The sequence below is a fragment of the Rhinopithecus roxellana genome, chromosome 9 (genome assembly GCF_007565055.1).
Source record: "Rhinopithecus roxellana isolate Shanxi Qingling chromosome 9, ASM756505v1, whole genome shotgun sequence".
NCBI lineage: Eukaryota > Metazoa > Chordata > Mammalia > Primates > Cercopithecidae > Rhinopithecus > Rhinopithecus roxellana.
This window is the reverse complement of record NC_044557.1, coordinates 138060592-138083206: the sequence shown is the minus strand read 5'-3', so window position 1 is coordinate 138083206 and position 22615 is coordinate 138060592. Positions and strand designations below refer to the sequence as shown.

Genomic DNA, 22615 nt, shown 5'->3' with positions numbered 1-22615 from the left:
TGTCATTTGCCCACTTTTTAATGGGCGGTAGAATCGAAGCACTGTCTTCCACAATGGTTGAAATAGTTTACACTCCCACCAGCAGTGTATAAGCATATTTTTTTCTCCACAACCTCGCCAGAATCTGTTATTTTTGACTGTTTAATAATAGCTATTATCCTTAGCAAACTAACACAGGAAGAGAAAACCAAATACCGTATATTCTCACTTATAAGTGGGAGCTAAATGATAAGAACTTATGTATACAAAGAAGGAAACAACAGACTTGGGTCTGCTTGATACGGGGGGAGGTTGGTAGGCGGGAGCAGAGCAGAAAAGATAATTATCGAGTACTGGGCTTAATACCTGGGTGATGAAAGAATTTGTACCACAAAATCCTGTGACAAGAGTTTACCTATGTAACAACCCTTCACATGTATCTCCAAACACAAAATAAAAGTTAAAAAATTCTAAAACAGGCCGGGCGCGATGGCTCACACACATAATCCCAGCACTTTGGGAGACTGAGGTGGGTGGATCACGAAGTCAGGAGATCGAGACCATCCTACTCCAGAGGCTGAGGCAGGAGAATGGTGTGAACCCGGGAGGCGGAGCTTGCAGTGAGCTGATTCGCACCACTGCACTCCAGCCTGGGGGATAGGGCCAGACTCAGTATCCAAAATAAATCAATAAAAAATAAATAAATCATGATATTAAAATTAAAGTGATGAGATTGGTAACATATTGGCATTTGCTTTGCCATTGAAAAAATAGTCATTTACAGTAATTCATTTGCTCCTCAGTGTTTAGAGGATGTGTATTATTATCTTTACTCTGTAACCTGTGGTGTCAGGTTAAATGATTTATAGAAAATACACACAGCTATCAGTGGCAGACCAGGAACCAGACCTGTGCTTTCTCACTAATAATACTTCAGCCTCATTTATTCATTTTAATTTTATCTTACTTTAAGTCCTAGGATACATGTGCAAAACATGCAGGTTTGTTACATAGGTAAACCATGTAAACCTTACCTTACATAGGTAAACCATGGTAGTTTGCTGCATCTATCAACTTGTCACCTCAGTATTAAGCCACACATGCATTAGGTATTTGTCCTGATGCTCTCCCTCCACTTGACCCCCCAGATGGCACCAGTGTGTGCTGTCTCCCCTCCCTGTGTCCATATGTTCTCATTGTTCAGCTCCCACATATAAATGAGAACATGCAGTGTTTGGTTTTCTGTTCCTGTGTTAGTTTGCTGAGGATGATGACTTCCATCTTCATCCATGTCCCTGCAAAGGACATGATCTCATTCTCTTTTATGGCTGCATAGTATTCCATGGTGATATATACCATATTTTCTTTACCCAGTTGATTATTGATGGGTATTTGGGCTGGTTTCATGTCTTTGCTGTTGTGAATAGTGCTGCAATAAACATACAAGTGTATGTATCTTTATAATAGAATAATTTGTATTTCTTTGGAAATATACCCAGTAATGGGACTGCTGGGTCAAATGGTGTTTCTGGTTCTAGATCCTTGAGGAAATGCTACACTGTCTACCACAATGGTAACACTAATTTTCATTCCCCACAGTGGAAAAGTATTCCTATTTTTCCACAGCCTCTCTAGTGTCTTTTTTGTTTGTTTTGTTTTTTACTTTTTAATAATAGCCATTCTGAATGGCATGATACGGAATCTCATTGTGGTTTTGATTTGCATTTCTCTAATCAGTAATGCTGAGGTTTTTTTTTTGTCATTCTTATATATTTGTTGGCTGCATAGATGTCTTCTTTTGAGAAGTATCTGTTCATGTCCTTTGCCCACTTTTTGATTTTTTTCTTATAAATTTGTTTCAGTCCCTTGTAGATTCTGCATATTAGTTCAGATGGGTAGATTGCAAATATTTTCTCCCATTCTGTAGGTTGCCTGTTCGCACTGATGGTAGTTTCTTTTGGCTGTGCAGAAGCTCTTTAGTTTAATTAGATCCCATTTATCAATTTTAGCTTTTGTTCTAATTGCTTTTGGCTATTTCACCATAAAATCTTTGCCCATTCCTATGTCCTGAATGGTATTGCCTAGACTTTCTTCTAGGGTTTTTATGGTTTTGGGTTTTACATTTAAGTCTTTAATCTATCTGGAGTTAATTTTTGTATAAGGTGTGAGAAACAAATCCAGTTTCAGTTTTCCGCATATGGCCAGCCAGTTTTCCCAGCACCATTTATTGAATAGGGAATCCTATCCCCACTGCTTGTTTTTGTCAGGTTTGTCAAAGATCAGATGGTTGTAGAGGTGTGGTCTTATTTCTGATATCTCTCGTGTTCCATTGGTCTACATGTCTGTTATCATACCAGTACCATGTGAGTTTTGGTCACTGTAGCCTTGTAGTTTGGAGTCAGGTAGTGTGATACCTCCAGGTTTGTTCTTTTTGCTTACAATTGTCTTGGCTGTAAGTGCTCTCTTTTGGTTGCAAATGAATTTTAAAGTAGTTTTTCTAATTCTGTGAAGAATGTCCATTGTAGTTTGATGGAAACAGCATTAAATCTGTAAATTACTTTGAGCAGTGTGGCCATGTTCACAATAATGATTCTTACCATGTATGAGGATGGAATATTTTCCCATTTGTTTGTGTCCCCTCTTATTTCATTTATCAGTGGTTTGTAGTTCTCCTTGAAGAGGTCCTTCACATCCCCTGTTAGTTGTATTCCTTGGTATTTTATTATCTTTGTAGTGACCGTGAATGGGAGTTCATTCATGATTTGGCTCTCTGCTAGTCTATTGTTTTTGTATAGGAATTTTTGTGATTTTTGCATATCAATTTTGTATCCTGAGACTGTTGAAGTTGCTTATCAGTTTAAGGAACTTTTGGTCAGCTTCATTTCTACTTTGTGTCATCCCATGCATGTATATATAATGCATTTAGATTCTTAATAGTTATTTCTGTAAGAAGAAGAAGGGCTTTTAGGATCCAATTTATTTATTTGCTAGGTTATTATTTCAAGTAGACTTATTTAGTATGCTGGAAAAAAGTGAAGAAGAATGGGCATATTTGAATACTATATAATCTAACTTTCTTAACTAAATCACAGTTCCTCCTGGAGAAACTCTTTATCTTGATGTAGCTATGTAAATTGGAAACTTAAGATATCCCTAACAATGTCAAAGGAAGAGATTAAGATGAAGGATTGATGTTATAATCAATTTGATAAAATAATAATATAATCTTGGTCTTCATTTTTAAGTGTCTATTGCAATTTGAGAAAGCACTATTTTAGTTTTAAGTCAACTGTGTATTCATTAATCAAGCTGACCACTGTCTTCAAAAGGAACTTGCTGGAGTACATCAAAATAAATTTTATTCCTAATTTCACCTGTGGGGTTTTGTGTGGATGTGTTTTGCATAAGTTGGGTAAAATTGCCATGTTCATGTAAATAATAAGGAAGGCAATCTGTCATTTCACGGTAAAGGTAAAAAGGGAGACAGAGAGAGGAGAAAGAGGGAGGCAAGGAGAAAGGAAAAATATTTCAAGCTTGCAGGGGTTGCCTGCATTTTAAAATTATTAAGTAGTTGTATTAATTTTTTGGTGCTGCTGTTATAATTACTAAAAATTTCTCAGCTTACAAAACATAAATTTATTATTTCCAGTTCTAGAGGTTACAAGTTTGAACCTGTTTTCACTGAGATGAAATCAAGGTGATTGCTGGTCTGTGCTCCCTTCTGAGTCAATCTGTTTCCTTTGCTTTTCCAGCTCCAAAAAGCCCTTATCAATACTTAATCTCGTGCCCTTTCCTCCATCTTCAAAGTTAGCAACATCAGCCAACTATCTGTCTCCGACTTTTCTTCTGCCTCTCTCTTCCATTTTTAATAGTCCTGGTGATTATTTTGGCTCCTCCTAGATAATTCAGGATAATACTGTTTTTAAGATAATCAGTTGAGCAATCAATATCATTTGTCATCCGAATTCCCCTTTGCCTATTAACTGTGACATATTCACAGGTTTCAGGGAATAGGATAGAGATCATTGAAGAGAGGGGAGAGGACTATTATGCCTACCATTCTAACTGATAATTGATTTGTTCCATGAAAAATAGTTTTACTATTAAATTGGAAACTGCTAGAAGATGGAAGCAATAGTTACCTACTACGTTAGTCTGTTTTTGCATTGCTACAGAGAAATAACCTCAGGCTGGGTAATTTATAAAGAGAAGAGATTTCATTGGCTCATGGTTCTGCAGGTGCTACAAGCATGGCACCAACATCTGCTCAGCTTCTGGTGAGACCTCTGGAAGCTTACAATTATAGTGGAAGGCGACGGGAGAAACTAGTGTATTACAGGATGAGAGAGAGAGCAATAGGCAGGAGGAGGTACCACACTCTTAAAAACAACCAAATCTCATGTAAAATCAGAATAAGAACTCACTCATGAGGACAGCACTAGGCCATTCATGAAGGATCTGCCCCAATGACCCAAATACCTCCCACCAGGCCCCACTTCGAACAGTGCGGATTACATATCAACATGAGATATGGAGGGGACAAACATCCCAACGTTATCACCTACTTTCTTGAATTCAGTATTGGTAATTTCAAAACAAACAAAGATAAGAGAGTATAATAATAAATACCAGAGATTGGGAAGGGTGTATGGTAGTTTGGGGAATAAGGGGAGGTTGGTCAATAGGTACAAACACAGAGATAGAAGTTCTAATGTATGCTAGCAGAGTAGGGAGACTATATTTGGCAACAGTGTGTTATATATGTCATCATAGCTGAGAGGACCTGAAATATTCCCAGCACATCGAAATAATAAATATGTGGGTGATGGATACCCTATAAACACTGACTTGATTACACATTCTGTGTATGTAACAGAACTTCATATATACTCCATAAATATGTACTCGTATAATGTAACAAAAATACAAAAAAAATATGGAAATAGGAGTGATACTGTTTGTGCACTAGTGCTAGCTAGTTTGTTCTTTTTGTAATTCTGGGTCACTTAATAGCTGCATGCCTTTGGGTGAGTTCTTTACCCCCTCTGTGCCTTCATTTTCTCAACTGCAAAATGGGGTGTTATTTTATTTCTCTCAGAGTGTTGCTGTGAGAATGTTATTATTTGACTTAATATTGATTCAGAGCCGAGCACAATGACTGAAGTAATTTAAATGTTCAATAAATATTAGCTATGGTCATCAATAACGATACGTAGTAGTAGTACCAATTCCCTCTTGTGTGAGTTTCTGATCTCTTCACAAGGTCATTCTAAGGTTTAATGGCATCATGTATGAGAAAGCACTGTACAAACAGCTGGAAATTAAGACAAAGTAATTTTCTGTTCAAAATGTAGCCAAACTGAAAAAAAGAATTTGGCCTTATACGAAATGGAAGATAATTCCCCAAATTCCTTTCATGATTGTCCAACTAAATGGTATGAGCTGGTACATTTACTTATGAGTTCCTTTCCCCACTGTTTGCAGGGTAGCCTCAGGGTTGTTGACTCCCTGCAAGACGTTCTGGGGTGTTCCTTTGCTGCTGCTTCTGCTGAGTATGCTTTCTAGAGCTCTGAGAAGCAGAGAGATGCTCAGCACATGCTTGAGGTGGGAGGGAGTCAATGTGAGTCTGAGGTATTATAAGACCGTCCTTCACATCTGTGGTTGAAATCAGAGGTGAACCAAAGAAATCTGCTCATTTCATTCAGAAAATGGAATATATAGCTCTTGATCATGGCTCTGGATGTGAACTATCAACCTCATGTGACATGCATTGAAAAGTACGATGGATGATATTGAAGAATGATTTAATCACAATATAAAATGTTCATATCTGTCTATGTTAAGTAGAATAATCATTTATAGGATCAGCTTCTCATTTACCCACAAACTGTTTAACATCGCTTCATTTCCCACGTTTCAACAAAATTAGCAAATAATTTATGTTTCATTGCATGGCTTGTTTTAAGTTTACAACTGAAAAACCAAATGAATAATTAATCAGCAATTACTGATTATTTGCTTTGTTATTTTTGGTCTTTAGGACAAGTGAATCAAAACAAACTTCCAGAGTCAGTCTGTTTACTCATCACCCCTTTATTGTATGGCAGATGAAATAAATATCTTGGAATCGCAGGCTTAAAATGTATGTTGTTTTATTGCATTCTTCCAAAAAAGTTTGAATCGTCTCTCTTAAATCTTTGTAATTTGGTCGTTCTTGTTGTCAATACTTGGTGACAGGACTATCATGACTTCTCAGGACAGTGTGATCTATTTTTAGACAAGATTGACTGAAAAAAAGTCACTTTATCTCCAAAAGAGATAACATACTTCTATTTAAGATGACATTCAATTGAGTTACTGCTGCCTTTTAAAAAGAATGATAAACATTTTGTTGAGGTAGCTGGCTCACTTTTTAAAGAAAATATCTTTAAAGTAGAAACCTTTAAGATGAGATAATGTTTCCCAAATTTCTCTGCATACTAAAGAGAAGTTCCTAAAAACAAGGGGAGAAGAAATGAAGCTGAACACAACTTGAAAATATGGCTGCTAACTGGAATTAGCCAGTGAATATGTTATGACTCTTTAAAAACATAAATATTTATGCATATCTTATGGATATATAATGCTCATTTTTGTGTTACTCAATTCACTAGTGCTCTAACATTTTTAAATGGCTAAAACTATTTCATTTTGTTGAGTCGCAATAGTTTATTAGATAATTCCCTATTGATGAACATTTTGATCAATACAATGAACCTACCTAGTACTGTTCTCAACTTCCTTGTAGCTACATTTCTGTGCACATAAATAACTCTTTGGGATAAATTCCTTGAAACCGAATTATTTGTTCAAAGGGAAAGGATCCCAGAAGGTTTTCATTATTTTGCCTTCTCATGCGCAGTGAATGAGAATACAGGTGCCCGCTACCATGCCCAGCTAACTTCTTGTATTTTCAGTAGAGACGGGGTTTCACCATGTTAGCCAGGATGGTCTCGATCTCCTGACCGCATGTTCCACCTGCCTTGACCTCCCAAAGTGCTGGGATTACAGGCGTGAGCCACGGTCTCCCGCCTTCTTAAAATCTTTTAACTGACCTCAGACATCATAATGCTAAGCAACTATGAAGTATATATTGTAGTGCTATTTATGTATCAATGTATGCACATGTATATGACATAATTTAAAAAAATCCACATAGTCTTTTGGAAGAGAGAGATTGCTTTTTATTTTACAGATGAGAAAATTAAGATTTCAAAAAATTAAATGAGTTATTTAATGTCGTATTGCTAGTGAGACACCAAACTTATTTGGAACTCAAATGTTTGGTTATATGTCCTCTTTAATGTTACTCTATTAGAGAAACTACATACTGTCACATTGTATAGTGAACTCACAAAATAAATTTTGCTACACAATAACTTAACTGAATGGAAAAGTGTATCTGATGTTAAGCCTGATTTCTGTTATTTCATGTATGATTTTAGTCAGTTTAACAATAATAATAATGGCAATACCAAAAACAAAAACAACCCCCCCCCCCAAAAAAAACCCCAAAAATCCTGTATAATTTCAAAGAAGCATGGAAGTGTGGTAAGACATGTTTTTTAAAAGCAAGTAATTACTAAAAAAGAGCGTTATTTTCTATTTCAGTGAAAATAAGTTTCACAAAATTCATCACTTTTTAAGCACCCTTATAATGGCATCAGTTTGCTATGAGTCTAAAGTGGAGAATGGTAGTGAATAAAACTTTATATCGGCTATGACAGAGTGACATGTTGGTTTTTCTTATATTTAATATTATATATTCAATATTGAATATAATATAGTTGAATATAGTTAATGTAATTTAATTGAATGCTAAATATAATATTCAATGTTGAATATAAGTTAATACTAAATTTTATATTCAACATTCAATATTGACTTTGCCATTAGTTGAGTTTCCATAAGAAGGACATCTGTTGCTCTGTTTCTGGGAACTCTTTTAGCCACTAGGCTATTTCTCTATTTATTTCACAGTCACATTGACTTAGTAAAATTAGAATTTTATAATAATACTTGTTATGTGGACAGGAAAATCTGCCCGCTTAAATTTTTTGTGGAGGAGGTTCAGATTGCCTTATTCTTCCTAATATTCTTCTATATAGATTTAGAATCGGCTTGTCTGGTTCCACGAAACTATCACTGATGATCTGATTAAGATTGCATTAAATTTATTCAAAGTTTTTGGTAAAATTATTAACTTTAGGATAGGATAATCTTACATATGGTTATGTTATACTTCTCATATAATTAACATTTCTTTAATGCCTTTTGGTTAAATTTAATAATTCATTTGATAGCAGTCTCACAGAACATGCATTACATTTTTCTCAAGTCAAAGTTGTTTTCTAATTGTATTACATTTTCTGTAGATTCTTTTGGATATTTTTTCTGTAGAAAACCATATTTTATGTGAAGCCATGTTAGTTTTATTTTTACCTCAAAGCAATATACGTATTATAGATCTATATTTTTCCTTAGTAAGACAAGAACTATATATGGTATAGAGTTGGATTAAAGTAGTGAATCTAGCCAAATAGAAAACCACATTGTACTTTTGTGTAATGTTCTTAAGTGAAATATCACTGTTCTTAAATGAAATGTTTTAGTATGTCACCAATAAGTTTGACGTTGATGGAGGTTATGTTGTACATGACAACTTCAGGTGGAAAAATTTACTTCTGTTCTGATGTCCTAAACAGTGACAATTATTGTGGTTAATCATAATGAACTTTTTGAATGAACTGTCTCTATCTTCTGATACCATTCTGTAATGCTCTCCATCAGCAAATTACTATGGTGAATTTTATTAACTGTCTGCCATTAAACCAAGTTTATATTCCTGTGATAGATCTTAAAGGAATGGTCCTGATAATTCTCAATTTATTGCTGGTTTCCATATGATAATACTTTTATTTTTTTAGAAATTTGATATCTATCCCCAGGAATAAATGTGAGCCTTTAAATTTTCTTTCTTATGTAATTCTGATACCAAAACCTGGCAGAGACACACACACACAAAGAACATTTCAGGCCAATATCCCTGAAGAACATCGATGCAAACATCCTCAAAAAAATCCTGGCAAACTGAATCCAGCAGCACATCAAAAAGCTTACCCACCACAATCAAGTCGGCTTCATCCCTGGGATGCAACGCTGGTTCAACATATGCAAATCAATAAACGTAATCCATCACATAAACAGAACCAATAACAAAAACCACATGATTATCTGAATAGATGCAGAAAAGGCCTTTGATAAAATTCAACATCCCTTTGTGCTAAAAACTCTCAATAAACTAGATATTGATGGAACGTATCTCAAAATAATAACAGCTATTTATGACAAACTCACAGCCAATATCGTACTGAATGGCCAGAAGCAAAGCTGAAAGCAGCATTCCCTTTGAAAACCGGCATAAGACAAAGTTAACCTCTCTCACCACTCCTATTCAACATAATATTGGAAGTTCTGGTCAGGACAATCAGACAAGAGAAAGAAAGAAAGCATATTCAAATAGAAAGATAGGAAGTCAAATTGTCTCTGTTTGCAGATGTCATGACTGTATATTTAGAAAACCCCATCGTCTCAGCCCAAAAATCTCCTTAAGCTCATAAGCAAATTCAGCAAAGTCTCAGGATAAACAATCAGTGTGCAAAAAATCACAAGCATTCCTGTACACCAATAACAGACAAACAGAGAGCTAAATCATGAATCAACTCCCATTCACAATTGCTACAAAGATAATAAAATACCTAGGAATGTAACTTACAGAGGATGTTAAGGACTTCTTCAAGGAGAACTACACACTGCTGCTCAAAGAAATAAGAGAGGACACAAACATGGAAAAACATTCCATGCGCATGGATAAGAAGAATCAATGTCATAAAAATGGCCATATTGCCCAAAGTAATTTATAGATTCAATGCTATCCCCATCAAGCTACCAGTGACTTTCTTCACAGAATTAGAAAAAAACTGTAAATTTCATATGGAACCAAAAAAGAGCCCATATAGCCAAGACAATCATAAGCAAAAAGAACAAAGTTGGAGGGATCACACTACCTGACTTCAAACTATAATACAAGGCTACAGTAATCAAAACAGCACGGTGCTGATGCCAAAACAGATATAAAGACCAATGCAACAGAACAGAAGCCTCAGAAATAACAACACACATCCACAACCATCTGATCTTTGACAAATCTGACAAAAACAAGCAATGGGAAAAGGATTCCCTATTTAATAAATGGTGTTGGGGAAAAGGGCTAGCCATATGCAGAAAACTGACACTGGTCACCTTCCTTACGCCTTATACAAAAATTAACTCAAGATAGATTAAATGCCTAAATGTAACACCTAAATCCATAAAAACCCTAGAAGAAAACCTGGCAATACCACTCAGGACATAGGCGTGGGCAAAGACTTCATGACTAAAACACCAAAAGCAATGGCAACAAACTCCAAAATAGACAAATGGGATCTAATTAAACTAAAGAGCTTCTGCACAGCAAAAGAAACTATCATTAGGGTGAACAGGCAGCCTACACAATGGGAAAAAGTTTTTGCAATCTATCTATCTGACAAAGGGCTAATATCCAGAATCTATAAAGAACTTAAATTTACAAGAAATAACCCCATCAAAAAGTGGGTGAAGGATATGAACAGACACTTCTCAAAAGAAGCCATTTATGTGGCCAATAAACATGAAAAAAAACCTCACCATTACTGATCATTAGATAAATGCAAATCAAAACCACAATGAGATACCACCTTAAGCCAGTTAGAATAGTGATGATTAAAAAGTCAGGAAACAACAGATGCTGGAGAGAATGTGGATAAACAGGAACACTTTTACACTGCTGGTAGGAGTGCAAATTAGTTCAACCATTGTGGAAGACAGTGTGGCAATTCCTGAAGCATCTAGAATTAGAAATACCATTTGACCTAGAAATCCCATTACTGGTTATACACCCAAAGGATTATAAATCATTTTACTATAAAGACACATTCACACGTATGTTTCTTGCAGCATTGTTCACAATAGCAAAGACTTGGAACCAACCCACATGTCCATCAATGATAGACTGGATAAAGAAAATGTGGCACATATAAACCATGGAATACTGTGCAACCATAAAAAGGATGAGTTCATGTCCTTTGCAGGGTCATGGATGAAGCTAGAAACCATCATTCTCAGCAAGCAAACACAAGATGAGAAAACCAAACACCACATGTTCTCACTCATAAGTGGGAGCTGAACAATGAGAGCACGTTGACACAAGGAGGGGAACATCACACACTGAGGCCTATTAGAGGGTGTGGGGCTAAGGATAACATTAGGAGAAATACCTAATGTAGATGACAGGTTGATGAGTGCAGCAAACCACCATGGCACATGTATACCTATGTAACAAACTTGCATGTTCTGTACATGTACTCCAGAACTTAAAGTATAATAATAATAAAAACTTAATATATTAGGGCATCAGGTTTTTTTTTTTTTTTTTTTTTTTCAATTCTCTGGAAAGGTTTTTACAAGATTGGAATTTTATTTTGTAAATGTCAGTATACACACACACACACGGATAAAGTACTCCCCAGTGAGATGCTATACTCTGCATTCACACACACACTGATGTGTACATCTCAGTGTCACAATTTAAGCTTTCTCAAAAAAAAAAAAAAAAAAAAAAAAACTACCTATTGAAAATATTGAATATCTGCTTACCCTGTTCATGGTGAGATACTTACTATGTGTATCAAGGGACTCCCAAAATGTCAAAGCACATATCTGGATTATAAAAGTTGTGTATTTTACCCCTGACTTGTCAGAAGAGGCCCATTTATATCAGCAGGTCTAATGCTAACCTGTAATGCATTATTTTTGTAGGTCAGAGAACGACCGTCTTTAAAGATACATGTTGTGATCCATAACCAGAGCACACAAATAAAACATAGGTTTCCATAACAGCACAATAATTTTGAAGATGCTTGGACTTCCCTGAAAACTATGGATTATTATAATGGTTATAATCTGCATAAAGCATTAATGGCTTACTCTGCTTGAAATTCCTCTAAGAAAAATATACAGTGTTCACAGTAATCAACGCTGAGTATATGATGAGTGTTCTTACTGTAGAAACTTCATTATTGGGGAAACCAGACGTTAGTTCTGGAGAAACATGCCATTTCTTTAATTGAAAGTAATGCTACCAGTCCTCTTATGATTAAAAAACAAATGAAAATAAAGGGAGCTTTTTCAAATTTACCTATTGGTATATATGAATTACATGGCAAGTGATAAAATAAAAATCAAAGGAGCAACCTTGAGCAACAAAAGGCAAATACTCTCATAGAAACAAAAAGATGAAGAGAATTTATTTGGGCACTAACAAGCATGTTCTGATTCTCACTTGGACTCTATGCATGTCATACTATCTTGTTACTGGATGATAGGCTTATGAGGCTTTCAGTTTTTATGTGAATTTTTGTAAAATGTGGTTATTAGTAAATGAACGACAATTACATATTAAGGCAAGTTGTATGTACAAAGATCCCAGATTCTGAATCTTTTCTCATTGGCAGAGAGACCCAAAAAAATTACACCTAAAACTTTGATGTTTTAAAATCTCTTAGATATCTTGAGGTAAGAAGGAAATTCTAAATAAATTGTGGTTCATGAGATACTATGTTAAAAAAAATCTGATATGTTAGTTTATGTAGATTAACCATGCAGCTCAGGCTCATAAAGCTATTGATATAATTAGCATCTTTTGAACATACAAGATTTTGCTTTTTTTCAGAGTAAAAAATGTTTGTAGAGGTTTCAGATAAATCCATAAACCAATGCAATATTTGAAGCCCCCGAAGACAATTATGTACCATCTGTTTTAGACAATTTATTTACTGATATTTATTGTCCATAGAAAGCACTTTGATATCAATGCACCAGAAGTCCTAAGGAATAAAGAATTAAGAAATGAAAGTGCTGCTGAGATGAGTGTGTAGCATTAGGTATTCCATTTGATAATGGGCAGTATGACCTGCCAGTAGAAAACACAATTTCTCCCTTTATGACTCATAGCAGCAGGCAGTCATCTTGTTTCTCTTCAGAAAGTATTCTAAATAGAGGTGAAGAGCTTGAAGAATAAAATAAGGCAAAAATATAGGATTAAGGAATTCACTAGTTCCCACCCCCCACCCAAGAAACTTCAGTTTGATGGTGCAACTGATGGGAAATTTTCAAATAAATGAATTTCCGCAAAGCTTGAATTTCACTGGATTAATGACAGAGGTTATCAAGGCAAGGGTCATATAATAAATGTGAGTTCAAAGAGCCAAGACTAGTATCAGCTATTATATCTGTATTTAAGGTAAACTGTCCAAATCTTAAGACAAAATATACTCCTAGATTAAGTATGTTCAAAGCTTATCTAGACTTTATGTAAAGGTGGTAAAAAGATAATTTACCTAAGAATCTTCTTAATCTTCTCAATTTCATCATTAATCTTTAAAAAAAATTTAAAAATATAAAAAATGACAGTATGGGTAGCTCATGTGCTATCAAATAGGTTAATGCATATCTTTGCATTTCAATTCATTAGAGTTATAATGTTTACAATGAAGCTGTAAATTGAATCAAATATTGCTGCCTTTTAAAAAGTCCATAACCACAGAATCTTCTGATTATGTTTGCTAAAGGGGCGTTCTTGATTATGCTTTCTCACTCAGGATTCTCTAGAAGCCTCAGGCGGGTGTGTTACTTCTCCTTTGCTTAGTGGTTTTATTTAAGTAAAGAGCAAAATGACAACCTTAGTAATCACATACTTTGGAATTATCTATTTCCTGAAAATATATATCTTAAGAGTAAACGAAGAAAGCTCTGCTCATCCACTGTAATGTTGTCATGTTTTGGAGGTAGGAATTAGAAAATGTATTATTTATATACATTTTTTTTAAAATGTCATTTCCATCAAACCACATATTCATTCAATTTGGAAACAATTTATTTTCTTTTTAATTCTGTTTTATTTACATGTGATTTTAAATTGCAAGTATTACTCTTACTGTTGACTAAAAGGCATGGAAAGAATTAATAAATGAAGAGCTTTTCCTCCTAAAACTCAGTGAAACAACTGCCAGTAAAACGTAACTTCTTGAAGCTTACAAAATGAGAGGCATATGGAAGTCTGGATCATTTCCAGTGCTGATATATTTTAGTCTAATTTCATTAGTTACAACTTACTTTTGAAATATACTTCATTTTGAAGAAAATAGCTTTATTTTAATGCATTTTCCTTTTGATATCCAAATGTCTTTATCTCTGTCTTCTGAAACTGTTTAAGTGGATGAGAAGATATTACTTGGCATCCAAGAGTGAAGGCTTTGAGACATTTTTTTAAAAGATGAAAAAAATCCCAAATGGAAAGTCCAGACAGATTTTGAAATAATTTCTTTTCAGAAATCCTGGCAGCTTATCTTTCAGTCGTAAATGAACAATATGGTGTTTTTTTTTTTTTTTTTTTTTTTTTTGCTTTTGCTTTCTTTCCAAGACAATTAATAATGTTATTTCCCTGTTTCACTAGAAAAATATCACTTTGGCTATGCTCATAATAAGTTTCAGTACATTCAGATAATCATCTCAGGATGTTAATTTGTGTTAAAGTGTTAAATAAGGAGATACACTAGGAAACAGAAGCTTAGCATGTTTTACATATCAGTTATAAAATGGAAAGCATTTTATGCATGCTTTTGTTAATTTTTTGTATTCACATTCTTTAATTTACTGATTCTCAACTATGTAGCAGAATCCGTGATCAGTACTAAGTATACAACTTTTATCAAGATAGTCTTTGACTTCAAGAAAGTCCTAAGTTACTGGAGAAGAACTTAAAGCAAATTGCAATGCAATGTTAGAAATATACACCAGTAATTTTTGCAAGATCCTGGAGAAACTGCCAGAAGGAGGAAAAGCTGCAAGAACCAAGAAAATGTTTCACAGATATTATAATTTAGATTCAGATCTTGAAAAATGAGAAGAGATTACCATCAAATGATGAGTAAGAGGTTGCATATGGCTAAGAACAAGAAGGGGTTCTCATGACAGTCCATAAACATGGCAAAATATGCAAGAGCTGTCTTGTCACTGAAATGTAAAATGCACAGAACTGCTAAGCAATAAATCCTAAGAATGTGGGCTTGACTTCTACAGATACTGGATTCTTAAAATATTTTAAGTGAGAGTTACAAAGTCAATTTTGTGTTTTAGAACATCATTTGGCACCAGTATGGAGGAATTATGAGCAGAAAACGTATGTGATATTGAAGACGTGGAAACAAGTACCCTAATAAGGATGTTGAACAAGAAAGGACATTTTGGTATACTTCCCCAGTCCACCTGGGTGTTTGGAATATGGTTTTACCATTAATCAAGCTAGGATTAAAAAACAAAAGGACAGCACTTTGGGAGGCCGAGGTAGGTGGATCACGAGGCCAGGAGATCCAGACCATCCTGGCTAACACAGTGAAACCTCGTGTCTACTAAAAAATACAAACGACTAGCTGGGCGGTGGTGGCGGTCGCCTGTAGTCTCAGCTGCTTTGGAGGCTGAGGAGGGAGAATGAGGTGAACCCGGGAGGTGGAGCTTGCAGTGAGCCGAGATTGCGCCACTCCACTCCAGCCTGGGCGACAGAGCGAGACTCCATCTCAAAAAAAAAAAAAAAAAAAAAAAAAAAAGGAGAACACTTTCAAAAAAGGCTTTGAAATATGGATCCTTATCGATATTTATTAATTATCTCACATACATCATGTGTGCAAGAATACAGTGGCATATAAGGAATATATCTTCAATTTTTTTGGCCTGAAACATAAGCAACTCACATAATTAAAAATAGAAAATGTAAGAATAGATGTGGTAGATTAAACATAAGTGTTACAGGCAGTAAACCCTAAATATGTTCAGAGAATGAAGATATCTGCATATGCCTTCAGAGGTGAGAAATTAGTAAAGATATTGTATAAATAAGTAGAAGAAAAGATGTTTGAGCAGACAAATGGGGTCAGATGACAGGAGTACTGAATACTGGGCAAAAGCAGTGTCCAGGAAAATAATTACAGCTTTTTGCACAGGTGAGCTATCAATGGTTTTGATAAAATTACTCCAGCAGTGTATAGGTTGTGTTTTGTCACGTTGAGTGGAGACAAAGACACCATTTAGATTATTAAAATAACACAAATAAGAGATGTAGTATATGTTGAAATAGGTTGACATTTCTTCTTTTGAGAGATAGTAAGTTTTTTGGGATTCAAAGGAACCCTTTTTAATGGAATAAAAGAAATGCCAATTAATATTTTTTCCAGTATTATTACTCCATCCCTTCCCCAAAATAATTTATTTTCTTTTGATTTGGAGGAGCAAACTCCTTTCCATTTGTATTTAAGGAGGAATGAGAAGAGTTATTAGTATACAAGTTTTGATATGTTTGAAAAAAAAATCATATAATTCTGTTAGAAATTGAAAGTACTTTAGAGATCATGTTATTCATGATCTGGTTTTTAATTTTACAAATAAAAACCAGAGGGCTTTAAATACTTGGCCAAGATTTAGAAACAAATTTTAAGTAAACCTGGGAATAAAACAAGTCTATTCCCAGTTTAATCTAGATTTTAATACTAATTTAGATTTGGGGGAAACATGCAAATAGAGAAAAAGAAAGTAAGGTAGGACGACTTCCAAAATGTTTGAATATATTTACTAATACAGATTCAAAATTGAAGATCATAAATAAATAGGAACCTTTCCGTCCCTTGAGATCTACAAAAATATCCCTGGACCTTCTCCCTATTTTAGTGGAAGAATTTAAAATGCTGTCTAAGATTCCTGTGAAGTGCTATAGGGCTGGGAGGCTAGCTGTTCATGTCCTGTTAACCTTTGCCCCGTGGACTCTGGATTCCTCTTGTAGCTTCTCTTTCACATCATGTTGATATCTAAATAAAATCCATTCCCTTCTTTGCATCCCCTCCCCCTCACAAAAAAAAAAAAAAAAAAAAAAAAAAAAACTCAGAAAATTCATGATCATAGTTGATCTCATTGGAAAAATAAAGGCCAACAAAAGTTCTCATTTGGCAAATATCAAGTCAAATAACTTAAAAATATAATTTCCTGCCTGATTTTCTTTTTCTCAATGTGAGGTATTCTTGCCTTTCTTGGTTGGTTGTTTGCCTTCTCTCTGGTGCTTATCCTTGGGTTTCCTTTTCTTGTGCTACCTCTTCTTCTGGGACCAATGACTCCTGTAAAAATTATATCTATGTCAATGGGTGAATAATGAGTAGCATAGGATATAACATTTATAGTATAGATAGCATTTAGAATATAGATAGCCACATCAGATGAGGTGCTTATATTTAATTTTAATAATTTGTTTTTGAGGGTGTAGTATTTTATGTTAGGCATTTGTAAAGGGTAGTATCCTATCTTATGACTTAAACTCTTTAAATACAAAGTAGGACCATAATCCATATCTGCCTTTTTTCCTTTCCAGCAAAACAGAATATGCTATCCTCATTCTTTCCTGCAGAAGTCAGAAATTATCATATGAATGGCTTCTACTACTTTTGGACCCTGAATTTTCTTACCTCCTTTTTTTCTGACAATTGCAATAGCCAACAGTATAGGTTTTCCCTGTGTCTTGTAACATTGTAGTCAGTTTAAATTATCTGAAACATCCTTCATAGGATTATATAATCAAGCACTATTGAACATTATACCCTTTTGAACAGCCCCTTACAATAGCAATGAAAAACATTTATTCAATAAGTTTACATATGCATATTAATATGTATCTGTTATGTTCCTTTTGTCCTTTTTATGTCTATCCTTCTTTTTTTGTTTCTATGGTTTCTAGAACCTGTGATGAGAATTCATGACAGTCTTTCTTTTCTCGAAGTGAGTGTAAATCAGCTTTGTCCTTGTGTATCAGACAAATGTTGATAAATTGTTAGGGTTTCCAGGTCAAGTATATCATGCCTTACTAATTTTGAATTTACTTAATTACTCATGACATGCTTTCAGTATAAGTATATCCCCTGTAAATATCCTTTACTTACACTAAAAAATGATTCGATGTGTATCTGAAATTCCAATTAACTCAGTGTCATATATTGTTATATTGCCAAATCTTGCAACCCTATTAATAATCCATTCTGCCCAGGCCAGAAGGCAGTGGTGCAGTCTCAGCTCACTGCAACCTATGCCTCCCAGGTTCAATCTATTCTCCTGTCTCAGCCTCCCAAGCTTCTGGGACTACTGTGCACCACCATGCCCAGCTAATTTTTGTATTTTTAGTAGAGAGGGGATTTCGCCATGTTGGCCAGGGTGATCTGGAACTCCTGGCCTCAGGTGATTTGTTTGCTTCATCCTCCTAAAGTGTTGGGATTACAGGCATGAGCCACTGTGCATGTTCTGATTTTTAATTTTTATGCTGTTAGAGTTCATACCTGGTTCAGGTGGCTTTTATCATCCCTTACTGATTTCCTTTAAGATTATCTGTGTAGGCCGGGCTCAGTGGCTCAAGCCTGTAATCCCAGCACTTTGGGAGGCGGAGATGGGTGGCATCACGAGGTCAGGAGATCGACACCATCCTGGCTAACATGGTGAAACCCCGTCTCTACTAAAAAATACAAAAAACGAGCCAGGCGAGGTTGCGGGCGCCTGTAGTCCCAGCTTCTCAGGAGGCTGAGGCAGGAGAACGGCGTAAACCCGGGAGGTGGAGCTTGTAGTGAGCTGAGATCCGGCCACTGCACTCCAGCCTGGGGCAACAGAGCAAGACTCCGTCTCAAAAAAAAAAAAAAAAAAAAAAAAAAAAAAAAAAAATTATCTGTGTTGCTTATTAATTTTGTACCTTTGGCTCATTCAGGACAAAAACAGGGAGAGTGACTATCTCATTTTCTAAAGGCCTGCATTTTGTCAATTACTCATATTATTTAGTTTACAATTTCACCCTTTAAGTGGCATGATTACATATTTATTCCCTCAAGAATCCTTTAAAAATGATTATTTTTATATTGGAAATGAGAATCGAGACCTCTGTCAGTTTTTATTTCTCATTGAAAATTTAAACTTTTGATGACATTCTATTTTTATTTTCACTGATATAGTTTGTGCTTAGTTACTAAGTATGTCATTATGTATTTGAAAGTAAATATTACTGATGTCTAATTATATTTCTGTCACCTTATCTGGCAAATTTTCATAACCAGGCAAGAGTGGAAATTAATTTTTACACTTTGCACATGGATAACTATCTTTTCTTGGATGCATATCTTATTACAAAATGCCAGAGTCTCTCTTTGAGATATACAAATGTATATCTTGTAATATTCTTTCAAATGCTATCTCCACCATGATCACAAAATTACTGTTACCTCCAACTACTGTTTTACTTTTAAAGACCCATCTTAAGGAACGTTCCACTTGGAGAAATAAAATAAATATCTTCCAAAATATCAACAGAATAAACTCCTTAAAGAAGTAATTTTTCGAAATTCATGAGGAAAAGTTTTAAAAACAAGGACCATATGTCCTACAGAGTCTCAGGAGAGACAGAGAGAGACAAGAGAGAACACTATTAAACCCATTAAGCTGTTCAACAATTCCAATAGCTTTTAGCTTATAAACAGAAATCTGTAATCTTAGGGATTTACTGCAGCAGAACCTGGTAAGTTTGCCCTCAGAACCAGAATATAGATGAAATCATACAGTCTTTGAAAAAAAACTCTTCCTCTTCTATTCATGATCAAGGTCTGTATTGTTATATTATGCAAAGGAGTCATCTGATGGTTCTAATACATTTCCATATATAGCAATTTATTTGTAAGGAATTGGAATTTTAGCTTTAATTTCCTAGTGGCAATTTCATCATTGCCTCTTGAATTAATATGCTTTACATGATTTTTTCTCATTAGACAAAAGCAGATTTGTTTTGTATGCTTCAAATATATATTTTTATGTTACATTGTATAATTTAGCTAGTGTTGAAGCCACTGATGGAACAGATATGAGTGTTGTTCCAACTAAGAAGTCTGAAGAAGATTAGATCAAAAACCAAAATCATAAAGTTTATTTTGAGGGTGATAATCAGACATTTATGCAAAATTACAGAAAAGATTTTCTCAGTGTCATTTTATTTGGAGCATTTTTTTTTTTCCACTTGATTTTGGTAATTGAAGAATCCTTCCATTTTACTTAAATTATGAAAAAGCTATGGGAATCTGGAAAAAAAAAAACAAAACTAGATTCAGTAAATGAAAGCTGAGATAGAGTATCATTCAACCTCCTGAGAAAAGTGTTAAGAGTATATGACCTCTTTGGAAAACTATGATGCCATATGAAACCAACTGTAACAACATGATTTAAAGCAGTTCATGGTTTTAGATAAAGCCCTCACCCCAGAGAGGTCAAAGTAACATGACATGTTCTCTGTCATTTGGTGGTTACTGTAATAAAAGGTGGGAGCTCTGTGTGTAAGAACTGCTAAACATTTATGAGGGTATGTCTGTAAAAACCAATAGTAGGCTACACTGGAGCCCACCTCCACATTTTTATTCATGACCTGCTATTATTTATAGAAACACAGAATTAAGTATTGTGACGTATCCCTCCCTCAATTTCCCTTAACTGGAAAATAAGGCAGGGGACAGAGATGAGCTTTTGTTCTTTAATGAGAGAGTGGGAATTCTTGACTTTTATACATAATTTAATTTTAAAATCAGTTAATATGTAATGACATTTACATTTACCTTGATTGACTCTTCCCTGCCTGGTGATATTCTTCCAACTCTTCTCATTCATATCTTGTGATACGGTTTGGCTCTGTGTCCCCTCTCAAATCTCATCGAGAATTGTACTCCTATAATGCCCACGTGTTGTGGGAGGGACCCGGTGGATGATAATTGAATCATGGGGGCGGTTTCCCCCATAATGTTCTCGTGGTAGTCAGTAAGTCTCATAAGATCTGATGGTTTTATCAGGGGTTTCTGCTTTTGCATCTTCCTCATTTTTCTCTTGCCACCGCCATATATCAAGTGCCTGTTACCTCCCGCAATGATTCTGAGGCCTCCCCAGCCATGTGGAACTGCAAGTCCAATTAAACCTCTTTTTCTCCTCAGTCTTGGGTATGTCTTTATCAGCAGTGTGAAAACGGACTAATACATGATATATACCTATTTTAAGTTTTCTCTCTTTGGGAAGAATATTTGATGCAGAAAAATAGAGATGAAAGTCACTGTGTGGACTTGCTTATACTGACTGCTATATTCATGCTACCCCCAGGCACTGAAGGAGCCGTATTTGGGCACTCTGTGGAGACGCCGCACATCAGAGCAGAGCCATCCCAAGATCTCAGGTAAATGCTTCCTCTTACACATGTGGCATGAATTCCATCACTGTTGATCAGCTTTAATATAGGAAGAACTAAAATAGACAGCTAGACAATGTTTCCCCCAATATACTTCAAATAAATACAAAAATGAATATATTAGATAGGAAGAATGTAGAAAACAAAAGGCAAAGGCAGTTATCGAGTAAGTGAGAGGAACTAATAAAAATAGTGATGCTGAGGTCGGGTGTGGTGGCTCACATCTGTAATCCTAGCACTTTGGGAGGCCAAGGTAGGAGGATCACTTGAGATCAGAAGTTCAAGACCTGGAAACATAGTGAGACCCTGTCTCTACGAAAAATAAAAAATTAGTTGAGCATGGTTGTGCACATGTGTAGTCCAAGTTAGTCAGGAGGCTGAGACGAGAGGATTGCTTGAGCCCAGGAGGTCGAGGCTGCAGTGAGCTCTGATCATACCGCTGTAGTCCAGCCAGACCCCATCTGTAAAAATGAAACCAAACACAATAAAAACAACAACAACAAAAGGAATGCTGGAAAATCCAACATATATAATGAAATATATGACATACGTAGGAATAAAGACAGGGCAAATAGGGAGCTGAGAAAACTATAAATGACCACAGAGTATTACATAGAGGGGAATATGGAAGCAAATGGAAGCTAATCAGCAAAAGGCAGAACTTAATTGGACTATGATGGGATTCCTCAGTCTAATATTTCCAATGGAATAAACTACTTCCTGACAGTGTAATGGTTCTAGGAGGCAGTTATATGTAAAAGCTCTCACCACCCAGAAAATTCCAACATTATAGGGAATTCTTCCCAGGATAATTATTACCACCATTGATTAAATTCAAAATATTAAAATCTACATCCCTCATACAAAACTGCTCAGTGGATGTTCTTAATTCAATACATAAGATTTGGTGATTAATTACGGTTTCATAATAATTAAGTTATGATAGGTAAATTACATTCTGAAATGTACTTATTATTGTATAGGAAAAGGAAATATGCAAATACTGCTGATAAAAACTAATCACATATTAAAAGTCACTTATAAAGTTGGATCAAAGTATCAACCTGAGAGACACAGTTGCTGTCTTGGGAAGCAAAATAAAAATATTAAGTTAAAAAACCTTTTTATTCATAAGGATTGGTGTTTAGCCCTTCACATTGGATGAGTGTATGCGTACTC

General features: G+C 35.1%; 1 protein-coding gene across 6 annotated transcripts in view; it reads left to right on the top strand.

The window, feature by feature from the left end:
* SGCZ (sarcoglycan zeta) overlaps positions 1 to 22615 on the top strand; it is a 1206077-nt gene that overhangs the window by 1159098 nt on the left and 24364 nt on the right. For all 6 annotated transcript variants that reach the window (XM_030937797.1, XM_030937792.1, XM_030937796.1 and 3 more), the window contains one exon: positions 21352 to 21424. In XM_030937797.1, coding sequence (XP_030793657.1) covers positions 21352 to 21424 — 73 coding nt within the window. The remainder of the gene's footprint in view (positions 1 to 21351; positions 21425 to 22615) is intronic.